The 12,183-nt window shown below is 52.1% G+C and overlaps 1 protein-coding gene across 1 annotated transcript; it reads left to right on the top strand.

Annotated features, from left to right (window-relative positions):
- The first annotated feature begins 7,928 nt into the window (after window positions 1-7,928).
- LOC104383941 (transmembrane protein 45B) lies at window positions 7,929-11,191 on the top strand. Its single transcript, XM_009992239.2, has 6 exons — window positions 7,929-7,984; window positions 8,775-8,998; window positions 9,239-9,451; window positions 10,239-10,423; window positions 10,638-10,783; window positions 11,062-11,191. Exons 1-6 carry the CDS (start codon window positions 7,929-7,931, stop codon window positions 11,189-11,191), a joined length of 954 nt encoding a protein of 317 aa, XP_009990541.2.
- The last annotated feature ends 992 nt before the right edge of the window (window positions 11,192-12,183 follow it).

Below are 12,183 nucleotides of genomic sequence, written 5' to 3'. Positions count from 1 at the left end.
GGGAAACCTTCAGGCTGAGGTCATGTACCTCTGTGTCAAGGCATCATCCCAAGAAGGAAGAGTAAAAGAGCTTTAAATGCGAAATTATGTCAAATTTGCAACGTCATGGCTTGATTGTGCACAATACAAATTTTATCACTGAAGCTTTGAACTAAAGAAGAGGGTTTGTTAATAGTTTTTGTGCTCACTTAAAGGCTGAAAGAGTGAATAAATGTGAAATAAAAATCCTCCCTGAGCTGATATCCTTAAATTTAAGTCTGATAAATTATAGAGTGTGTAATCATAGCTTAGACAAATCCATCCCTTAGACCTGGAAAGCCTGAAGGGCTGTAAGCTACACGGCTAAGCAGCAGGGATTCATAAAACGTCCCAGTTTTCCCCTGAAAACAAACCCCTCAGCTGGGAAAGCGAGATGAAGCAGGCACACACTTTGTTTTTAGCCTGCTAATTTCTTGCAGAAAGCGACTGGAAATGTCACCTCCTAGACAGGAGGAAAATGTGCCGGTAAAAAAAAAAATTAAAAAAAAAAAATATATATAAAAAAATAAACGCCAGCACAAGCTGAATGACAACTGTTCGTGTCTCAGAGCCCCGGGGCTGGAAGGATGCTCTGTGCTGGAGTCTTCTGGCTGCTGTGTAACCAGGGAGGGGGGATGGATGGCAGCTGATTTTTGGCTTCGTGTGCATGAAAAAGCAGAAAAGCAGCAACGGGCAGGTCCGGGCGTCCACGACTGTGCGCCCGCAGCCAGGGAAGGCAAAGCTTGTCTTTCCCCTTGTGCAAAGAGCCCCTTGCAGGCTAAGGGGGCTACAGCCTGGATTTTATTGCTTATTAAGAGTGCTATAAAGATTAACCAGCCTTCCTGGAATACCAGCTTTCCTCTGTTTCCACCACTGAGCTGGTTTATTTTTTTATTATTATTGTTATTATTTTATTTATCCGCAGGACTGGATACGGGGAGGTGCAAAGAGGTTTGGTGCGAAGAGAACTGAGCAGCAGAGCAATACATCTTCATATTATATACAATATTTTATACAGTACCTCAAATATAACACAGAATTATATACAGCACATCTCCGTCTGTCCGATAAAACACGGCGCAATGACGTCGCGTGAGTCGTAACGGCTGAACGCGACGAGCGTTTTGCAGATCCTTTTTTTTCCCCTCTGCCAAGGGAAATGGTTCTCCTAAACTGGGTGAATTCCTCTTGGTGCTACGAGGAGACACGAGCCGGGAAGAGCGTTTCCTGATGCACGGAAAAAACCTCCTTTTCAAGGTGACAAACCGAGTTACCTGGAGCGCTGCAGGACAGAGATCGGCTTAATCGAACGGCGAAAAGGCCTCGCGTGGTGTCTGGATTATTTCTGCATCGTTTCAGAGTGATTTTCTCTTCGCCAACAGACCAAACATCGTTATTCCCGTTAAATAGCCACATGAGGGCAGCACCAGGTGACGAAGCTCCAGGCTGGCTGAGGTTGCGATCACCTTGTACCACCCTCTTCCTCGCTGTCCCCTCAAAAACCAGAGGTTATTTCCACCCGAGGGCACCCAGATTAAAGTTTTTCAAAGCCCTCCTTGCTTTCGAAGGTTGATTTAATTCTTGGCGCCTCTTAATCAAGTCACCCTCTCCTCTCACCTCCAGGTTTCCTTTGTCCCTTGTCACTACGTGGCCACGAAAACGCTTTTCCCCTCCGCAGCGCTCGGTGGCTGGAATAGTTTCTGTCTGCCTCATTAACTCCCCGCTCCTACAAACATCCCAGGACTGTCACTATAGCCCTCGCTAATTTGTTTTCCGACGCCGGAGCACATTCTTTCCCGAGGTATGAAGGTCAGCGAAGGAAGAGAGATCCAGCCTGTGATTAAGGAAGAACATGCAGGCGGTGATCATTTCTGGCTGAGAATTAAGGATTTTCGTTTTATAGCTAAAAGCCACAGTTGTAAAGAATTTAGGTAGCCCAACAAGGACTTGGAGGTGCATGGTGAGTGGTCCAGAGATGGTTTGTTACACAGGGAGGGGTAATCACAAGCCATCTTCATCTTTATTTCTCAGGTAATAGATATACCAGGGCAGTCCTACTGCTTTAAACACAACCTTAATATTTCACCATGTAAATGGAATTGTTAGCTGGTGTCTTGAAACTTTGTACTGGACCCATTGGCCTTGCAGCTGGAAGGGGCCTGGGCTGTATTTGTAGCCATATCTACAGCTGGCTTTAAGGGTGGGGGCTACTGGTGTTCCTGAAATCAGTGACCTGCCTGTCCGAGGTAGGAGCTGCTGATCGTCCCAATGCTGGTATCTAACCTCCTTTTATGCAGGAACCCAGACAACACCCCCCAAGCAGCCGAATAAGCCAACATCAGAAGGACACGGAGCTGTTGGAGCGGGGCCAGAGGAGGCCATGAAGATGATGTGAGGGCTGGAGCACCTCTGCTACGGGGACAGGCTGAGAGAGTTGGGGCTGTACAGCCTGGAGAAGAGAAGGCTTCGGAGAGACCTTCCAGCACCTTCCAGTACCTAAAGGGGCTACAAGAATGCTGGAGAGGGGCTTTGGACAAGGGTGTGTAGTGACAGGACAAGGGGCAATGGCTTTAAACTGAAAGAGGGGGGATTTACATTAGATCTAAGGAAGAAATTTTTTACATTGAGGGTGGTGAGGCACTGGCACAGGTTGCCCAGAGAAGTTGTGGCTGCCCCATCCCTGGCAGTGTTCAAGGCCAGGTTGGATGAGGCTTTGAGCAACCTGGTGTAGTGGAGGGCCTCCCTGTCCATGGCAGAGGTGTTGGAACTAGATGATCTTCAAGGTACTTTCCAACCCAAACCAGTCTGTGGTTCTATTAATACCTTGGCAGGCAGCTCTTCCTGCAGCTAAAAAGACAAGCCCTCATCGAGTGCCCTGGCACAGTTTGTCCACGAGCCACTCATTCCTCAGGCAGTGATGGGATCTACTGCTGCCACATTTATGTAAGGCTGAAACGATGGTGTAGGCAGCAGAACAAGCCCTGCCTATGCTTATACCACCTGCTTCCCCTCCTCTTTTGCCCGTTTATGAAAGCCCATGTTAGCATTCATCATCATCATCATCATCATCATCGTAATAATACTTTGCACTTCCCGAACAAGCATCCATCTGCAGAGCTCGAGCTGCTGGCAAACCTTTAATTAGATTGTGCCTCCCACCACCCCCAAGGAAGCAGGCAAACATTATCACATTTTTTCATTAGCACCGAGGCTGATTATGAACCTTCAGGGAGAGGATGTTGCAGTTAGATCTGAGAAAAAAAAAAAAAGGAAAAGAAGGGAAAAATAATAATAATAATAAAATAACAAAAAAAAAATCAGTTCAGGGTTTGGCTTGAGAAAATTAGAGGGGCTGTAGCGGGTCAGGCACAGATCTGCCTCCCCCATCTCTCCCTGGGAGGAAGAGGAGGGCAGGTGCGTGGTACAATCCCATAATACTCCTCCGTGCCTCAGCAGTTTACAGCTAAAGAACTGTAATGGAATTGCATCCCTTTGTGCCTGCAGTGATTTCAGCACGCCCGGTGATATGACATGGCAGGGGGGTGCCGTCCTTTCTCCAGGTACCCCCTCCTGGGGCTGTTCCCAACCCCTTGGCACAGTTTTGTCCTTGTTTTTATCACGGGGAAGGTTTCAAAGGCTGGAAACCCCATTTCCTCCACCATTTCCTACACCTACAACTTTTTTCCCCTGTCTGACTGGTGGGTACTTTAATACCAGTTGCCCTTTTCATGGAAACGTTTCTCCTTCTTGGCCCTTTAAGCTCCATGGAAAAAGGCACCTTCAGCCTCTGAGCAGATTCTTTTCAGCTGAGCCTCGTTTCCTCCCCTCTCCCTCCAGCTGCTGCCCTCCCAGCTTGTGTTTTCCCACTTTCTCCATGGATTTGACTCGTCTTGCTTGGGAAGCAGCTCGGGGCTGAGCTGCCTCTTTCGGGGTGATGGTTTGTAGAGTGGAGCGGTCTCAGAAAGGAAAACTGGAGCTGTGAAGAAGTCTGTGATGGTGCTGCTGCTCTTTTTTTTCCAGCAGGAAAGGTGTGTTTTTCTTGCTGTATTATTTTTAGAGGTAGGTCTGGAAGGAAGAGCTGCTGTGGGGGTTGTGTTTCTCTCTGTGCTTGGGCTTCATGTGGTGGGAAGCTCCTGAAGCTTTAGCTTGGGTGAAGCTAGCTGTGTTTATGGAAGCCCTTCTGCTGCTGTGGGCTTCCCTGCTGTTACAGGACCTTTTTGCATGAGTGCTCAGCCCTCTACAAGGCGTCTTGCCCCCGAGCATTGCTGGAGGTGAGCAGCGATGGGCGTGCAAGCAGGGCTACGTGCCAGCACCACCACCAGCTTCTTGTTTTCCTTCCTGTCTTCCTTCCTCCTCCTTGCCACTGCTGATACAGAGATAATGAGTATAAAACAGCTCCTGGCTATGGCTTGGTGGCTTTTATACCTGTGCTGGAAAACATCCCATCACCCTGGGGAGGGTTGTGTAGGGTGGTTTGCTTCCGTGCTATTCCAGCCTCGGGGCTTCCCTGGGGTGCTGGCTCACGTGTGTGGCTCTTGGCAGTGCTGGGCATGGCTGTGGCCCCACTGGTTTAGTTTTTGGTTGCACGAGGAGTTATGTGCGTGTGGTTGCAACCTGGACAAATACTGGGGTGCCAACGCACTGGGTGGTTGTTAGTGGTCCTCGGGTAGTTAGGGGCTCGGGTGGTGCTGCTGAGTGGTGCTGGGTGTTTCTGCACCATCAACTGGGTGCTTTGGAGGGAGATGGGGACGCTGGGGTGGCTGGTGGTGTTTACTTGCCCTGAGGCACTTATGTTGCTCGTCTATACAGCTGGTGAGGTGCTAATTCTGGGCGTGCAGCCATCGGCGACGTGATGTGCAGCAGATCAGTAGTGGTTTGTGTCTGGGGGTGCTTGGCGTTGGGTAGCGTCGAGTGTTGGATAGGTAAGAAGGAATGGAAACAGGCTGCTGTGTCCTGCTGGCCCATGTTTTGGCGGAGGGCAGGCTATCTTTCTCCTTCTCTTGGCTACCGTGGGCTGGGAGATGGATCTAGGAAGGGTTCTGCTTTGGTTTGAGAGCTCCTGGCCCAAAAATCTCCTGCCTACAGGAACTCTTTATAAGGCCAGACCCCCCCTAAAAGGGTCATCATGTACCTGGAGTCCCAGCTCAAAGACTTCAGAGCCCTTCCAGCAGAGCCTGGCCACGTTGGGCGATGCTGCAGCCTTGTCTCTTCTTGGCTCCTTCCTCAGTCATCCAAAAACCCAACATAATAACTGACTCTACATGGTTGCTATGGCAACAGGAATTGGCTGCTCGTCCTGATTTTTGTGGCAAACTCTGGGAGACTGTTTTGTTTGGGGTTTTTTTTGTTAATAGCAGAGACGAGGTGTCCCAGGTTGTGAAAGCTGGTTGACTCAGCGCGCTTTGAACTGGCCCGGAGGATGTTCGGCTCTAAACATCCTGTTTGAGGGCCACCTCCCCGTGGTGGCTTCTCCCTTTATCTGCCTCTTCTGAGTAATAACAGCTCCTCACTGCCACATCTGGAGCCGGGAGAGGAACAGGCAGGAGCCGCAGGTAAACTCTTCTACCCATAGAGAGGAATACGTTGGGGAGCAGCTGCGCATGGGATGGATGTAGCTGCATGAGCTTCAGAAGAAGGGACTTTGGGAGAGTCCATCTCTTCAAAGCAAAGGCTTAGGGTGATGACAGCCACTCATGAGGCTGGTGGAAGCGGTGCTGATGGAGGCAGTCTGCCAGCAATCCATGGCTTTAGCTCTTCTTTGGGGAGGGTTATCTGGTTTTGGAGCTGCATCATGGCAGAGGTTCGGCAGGAGAAGGCACTTGTGCCTCTTCTGTTGGGTGAGGGCTGTTGGCACAAGAGAGATGTGCCTGGGTAGCAGGGATGGAAGAGGATCCACAAGGAGAAGACCTTCCAAACGTCCATGGCCAGATGCTGAGCTTGCCCTGTGCATTCAGGCTGGCTGTCCTGGGATGCCACTTTCCCTGCCAGGCTGATGGTTGCACCCATGGGTGCTCGTAGGGGATATTCATGCATCTGGCACAGACAGCATCCTCCTGGCAGCACTGATCCTCCCGCATCAGCGGGAAAGAACCCCTGCACGGGGCCAAGATTATCAATGGTGACGGACCAGGAGCTGTGATGGCTCTTGGGGAAGAGCTTGGAATTTGGGCAGACCACACCAAGCTCGGGGAGGTCGCGAGGAGTCCGTGCAAGGCACGGTGAGGAGAGCAGGCAGCTCCTGTACAGCTATTAAGCAAAAGCATCGCAGTCTGGATGCTGCGGAGGGAGAAGGGCAGCTCAGGTAATAACTTCTGACGGCGGCCATATTTCAGGTCCTCTGACAGACAAACTAGCTGGCAGGAAAAATAAATCACCGGAGCGCCTCTCCTCAATCGGTGCTCTCTTCCCCGGCTGCGGCTCACTTGGAGCTTGATCAGCTTTTACGTGAGCGTGGGCTCGAGTGCCGGGGCTGGGGGAAGCTGGCGGGGGACAGGGGTTGGATTTGGGCTCAGTGAGCTGGTCCCGGGGCCATGTGGATGTTGGGGGGTTGTATTGCCGTGCCTCGAATACGTGAGCTGTTGCTTGGAAACACGTCTGGTTTCTCTGCAAAATAGTGGCTGTTTTATAAAAGAATGTGTTTTTTTGGGGTTTTGTTTGGGTTTTGGGTTTGTTTTTTTTTGAGCGGGCTACATCCAAGCTTCTGCTTGACCAAAGAGTGGGTTTGGGACATCTCTGCTAAAGTGAGATGTGCCCCAGGATAGGTGGTGGCTGCTGAAGAGCTGCGTCAGGGTGGTGGGAGGCAAAGGGGACTGGTGACGACTGCCAAAAGCTTTGCTGAATTGGGCTGCTGGGAGGTTACAAAGCAAAAGGGTCCCTGGGACTGTGAAGAGCGAGGCTGCTCCGCTGGGAGAGGGATGGTTTGGGGCAGGAGATCCCAGGGACAGCTCTGAAACAGACTGTTTTGGGGGCTGCTGGTAACGAAGGCAGAGGGGGGGGGATGCCCGGTGGATGTGAGGTGATAAATCCCTGGGTTAAAGCTGGATGCTGGTGCGGCAGCCTCTGGAGTTGCTGGTGGGACATGTCAGTCCTCTAATCAACCATGTCAAATTAACGCTCCTGCTACGTATGTTGATCAGGGCACGCTCCTGACTCCAGCTTCAGGCTGTTGGCCTTGTAGTCACCGTCCCTGTAGGACAATGGCAACATTTGGTTATATATCGTGCAATTGTGCACGTTAGTTCTTAGTGCCTTCAGCGTGCAGATGTCTGTGCGAGGAAGGTACGTGCCCTGGACTGGGTGTCCAGGCTATAATCAGGAAAGACGTGGGGCATGAGCCATCTTACCCCGATGTAGGTGTCCAAAATCGAGCAGATAGACCAAACCAGCTCCTGGGGTGGGGCGTTTCTCATCTACCTGAGAGGCTGTTTAGTAACTTCCCTCCTGAAAGGAAACCTGAACGCGGTGTAAACAGCTTCCAGCCTTCCCCAGATCGCCCGTGTCCCGCAGATGCGATGGATGACGACGGTCTCCGCATCCAAACGCCACGCTTGCCCACGGTGGGCTGAGCCGGTTCCACCAACTCCGGCTCCGCAGCCGAAACCCGACCGGGTGCACCTCGCAGAGCTCTCTCTCACCTAAGGCACTTGCCGTGCCACGTCCTACCCTTGTTTTGCAGCACCTCATTACTTTCTAGTGTGGGAGGACTCGAAGAACGTGCTGGAGTTGTTCATCCAGCCTCTGCAATTTGCTTCGGTATTTATAAACACAGCGAGGATGTGATTTGTGATGCAAGGGCAAGTCGGTGTGGCAGCTTTGGGATGAGTAATGCCTTCCTCCGTGCGCATCCGAGCAGTAGGAAAGGACCAGAAAGCCTGCGAGGAGGGAGAGGGTGAGGCCTCCTCGGGTGATAGATGCATATAGAGAGCAAGGAGAGAGGTCTCGCTGGAGGAAACAAGACCATCCCAAGGTAACATCAGAAGCTCACTGCTATAAGCATTTAGATCATCACTTATTCCCTTCCGTGCTTGTTTCTCTGAGTTGGGTTTTTTTTTTTTTTCCAACAATTTGAACAAGGGCTTAAATACTTTGAGGGTTATAACTTTGCCCACAGCAGCAGGTCATCCTGCCGTACCTCTGCTGCTCTGCATCCTCGCTGGTACTCGGTGGCCTTGGTCCAGCTTAGCACAAAGGCAATTTTCGTGCCTTTAGACTTCGAGCTCTTCCTGCTGGAGATGAAATCTCTTTCCCTTGTGTCAAATCACCGCCCACGTGTGCCACAGGAAGGTTGTGTGGAATATGCATGAGGCTTCTTTTGGAAACAGTGATGGCTCCTGGGTTGCCTCTTCCTGTCGTGCAGCAGATAGGGCCCAGCAAAGCCTTGGCTGGCTGGAGCTGCTGAGAACGCTGGCTGGATTCACGCCCTGGTAATTATCTAGTTTGGAGGGAGTTTATGTTCCGAGGAAATAATTGTCGTGTTGCTTTTTATTAGCAAAAACTTTGTTATGGTTCCTCTTCTAATAGCATGTAGCCGTTCTGCTTTCTTGGATGCTAATGTGTTTTTCTCCAGCACGGCCAAGTCCTGCTGATTGCGTGTGTGCAACCACACACCTATATACGTATACACCTATATACAGTGGTACGTGGTGGCAGCTTCTCCGAGGTGATGTCACATCTGCCTGTTTGCACCCCTGATCTGTCAGGATGTGGCCCCCCAAGGACACCAAACAGCCCAACATCTCTCTCGGGGGTAATTCGAGGCACTGTTTCTCCTTGCAGGTCCACCAAGCAAGCCCGATGCCAACAAGTTTCCTCGGCAGTGCCCTCCGGGGCACCTTCTTCTTCATTTTTGGTCTCTGGTGGTCCGTGCGATACCCCCTGCAGTATCTCAGGCGGAAACCCAATGCTGAGAGCCAGCCAAGCCACGGGGTCCGGCGGGTGGAAATCTTCGAAGGGGCAGTCAAAGCTTTCTTTGCTCTAGCAGGTAAGGGAGGACAATGGGTCTCTGCCCCAATATCTACTGGGGCTGCAGCCACTCTTTCCTACAAGACTGAGGCTGTTTGTAGCGGGGAACGGCTGCTGCTGGTGTGGGAGGGCTTGGGGACACGCTTGTGGCACTCTCCGTGATGGGACCTCGCTGCCGTTCCTCTGGACAAACACCGCTAGGACTTCACCATCACGAAGAAAAGTCTCCTGCAACTCGTGCTTTCTGCTCTCTCCCCAGGGATATTGATCGAGCAGTTTATTCCCGATGGCCCTCACCTGCAGCTGTACAGCCCCAAGGCTCACAGCTGGACGGACCTCACCTCCTGGCACTACACCACCATGTACCTCTTCTTCCTGCTCTCCGGCATCGTGGACATCGTCTCCCACTCCCCGCTCAAGCTGCCGCGTGGCTTAGATCGGCTCTCGCTGTCCGTGGCTCTGCTCATCGAAGGTGAATGGCACGCGGTGCCTGGCAGAGTATGGAGTACGGGTTAGGGGAAGCCCTGGGAGGGTCACCAGGGTGCCACAGCCCCGAATCCTTGGACTGTTTTGAGGCTGGTGAGGTGCAGCCAGAGCTGGAGGGTGTGCAGATGTGTGCCAAAGCCACCTCCTCCCTGTTCCTCTCCAAACATGAACCCGGCCGTGGCTGGATGCCCCAGGTGCGCAGGGGATGCACGAGGCCCTAGGGATGCGTGTGTCTTCTGGTGGCTCTCTGGAGTGGCAAAAAGCTGTTTATCCCCCCGCTTTGGTTTGATGCACGGAAGGACAAACCCTGATACAAAGGGTCATAGAATCATAGAATGGTTTGGGTTGGAAGGGATCTCAAAAATCACCTAGTTCCAAGCCCCCTGCCATGAGCAGGGACATCTTCCACTACACAGATTGCTCAAAGCCTCATCCATCCTGGCCTTGAACAAAGCCTCATCCAACCTGGTCTTGAACACTTCCGAGTGTCATCTTCTGAGCTGGTCCCCATCACTGTGCTCCTCCTGCCAGCCCCATGGCCCTGGCTGGGGCATGGGGATCCCAGCTCTGTTCCATGAGCAGAACAGACCCTGGCACTGGGGGCTGCGTGGTCCTTGCAGAGTGGAGGTGATGACAGCAGGCTCTTTGCTGCCTGGCACATCCCACCGGGCAGATCACGGCAAGACCTAGAGCATAGTCTCAGTTTTTAATGTTTTTTTGTTTAAAACCGAATCCCAGAGCATCCTTTTCTAACGCAGTATGAATCTTGGCAGGTTTGCTCTTCTCTTTCCGTGACTACAGCGATGCTGCACTGGACCACCACCTCCATTCCCTGCTGGCCATGGCTATCTTTGCTGGAGCCCTCTGTGCCCTCCTAGAGATCTTCATCCGAGACCACATCATCCTGGAGACCTTCAGGACCGGCTCCTTCCTTCTCCAGGGCTCTTGGTTCTGGCAGGTCAGTGCGCATCCAGCTCTCCCCTCCGACCAGTGGCCTTTGCACCCAAGAAGGCAAGAGGAGGGTGGGGTGCGAAGCCCTTTATGGCACATCTGTTGGGGTTAAACTCGTAAACTGGTTGGAATATCTCAGTCAATAAGAGGAGGAAACGAGGCTTAGTGTCAGAGCTGTCTGACACGTGCTGATGCCTAACATCTCTTGGGTCTGCCACCAGATTGGGTTTGTGCTGTCTCCCCCATGGGGAGGACCAGGCTGGGATCAGACCGACGGCAGCAACTTGACGTTCCTCACCATGTGCTTCTGCTGGCACTACGCGGGCGCTCTCGCCGTCTTGGCAGCAAACTCCGCTGCATCTCGCTGGTACGTGGGGGAGAGGGGTCCCAGGGGGGTCCCCATGCCGTGCACAAGCTGGAGGACCAAGAGCAATACCTAGAGAATGCTACCTTGGGAAATCAGTTTATCAAGGGATAAGAAAAATGGATGTCCAAGCATGGACTAGTCCACGGCTTGGCTGGAAAGGATGGACTCGGTGCCACCATGCTATGATGGTCCACAGCAACCTTCCCAAGGGGGCTGGGGTGAGCCGATGGCTCTCGCTGCCCACAAATTCCTGACTGGTGTCACTGTCCCTCCCGCAGCTGCAACGAATCCTGCCAGCTGAAATTTGGGGACATCGACGTGGAGCTGGACTGCGGCATGTGCATCCACAAAGGCAACAAGAGCTCCAGCAGCGCCCTGCTGCCGGAGGGCTTCTCCGATGACAAATGAGGCCGTGGCCGGCGTGGAAACTTCTTCCCTGCTGGCTTAGAGCTCTTGAGATGAGGTTTTTAATTAGTCTTAATAAACTACAGCAGCACTTGATGGTGGAACATCAGAAGTGAGAGGCAGGACCCCGAAGGCGGAGCGCAGCAGGAGATGCAAAGCCTTTTCCGTGCATCCCTTTGGCGACAGCAAGACCAAACCAGGCTCCTCTGGGAAAGAGTTTTTAATTTTCCATGCTGCGGCTTGGGCTGTGAACTGGGGGACTGGTTTGCTGGTGGAGTCCAACCGGTGTGGCCCATTTGGCTGTTTTGTTTTTTTTTTTTTAAACATATTTTTTTTGCTTCTGCTGCAGGGAGCCAAACCAGCGTTCAAAGCTCCTGGTGGCTGTCTCTCACCCTGGTGTTAATGGAGGGTTTTTTCATGCAAAGCTTGATGTGCACAGAGTATGTGATCACCAATAAAGTGCTTTAACGAACCACCTCGATGGATCTCTTGAATAGGATGCCTTGAGGCTGAAGGCATGGTTAAGGCGATGTCTGGCTTCAAAATGGTTTAGGGGGTGGACGAATCGTTGGAGGGATGGGACTGTGTGTGACACAAAGTGGTCGATTTCTGCCTGGAGAAAGGAAATGTGGCCAGGGATGGTTTTTTTTCCCCTGTTAACACTGGCACACAGCTGCTCTCCTGCTCGATTTTAATCAGAAAGCGAGAGGATGAGTTAGATGGGTGAGGCAGCCTGTTTGCAACGGATTTTGGTGTGCCTGGGAGATGGGGTGTTTGCTGGGCAGGGTTCAGCTTGGAGAGAGACCCTTGAAGACAGATGATGGCTCCAGTTCATCCGTGTTGGGCATACAGATTCTCCTGGTGAGTCTCCGGGAGCCGGGCTGTGCAGCAACCTCAGCACAGGTATGGCTCTTCTCCTCCTCCTCCTCCTCCTCTGAAAACTTCATTCCCTCCCTGGAGCTGTTCACTACCAACCCAGGGACAGAAACAAAAAC

The sequence above is a fragment of the Tauraco erythrolophus genome, chromosome 26 (genome assembly GCF_009769465.1).
Source record: "Tauraco erythrolophus isolate bTauEry1 chromosome 26, bTauEry1.pri, whole genome shotgun sequence".
In the NCBI taxonomy this organism is placed as follows: Eukaryota; Metazoa; Chordata; class Aves; order Musophagiformes; family Musophagidae; genus Tauraco; species Tauraco erythrolophus.
The sequence above is the reverse complement of the archived record's forward strand: the minus strand, read 5'-3'. Positions and strand labels throughout refer to the sequence as shown.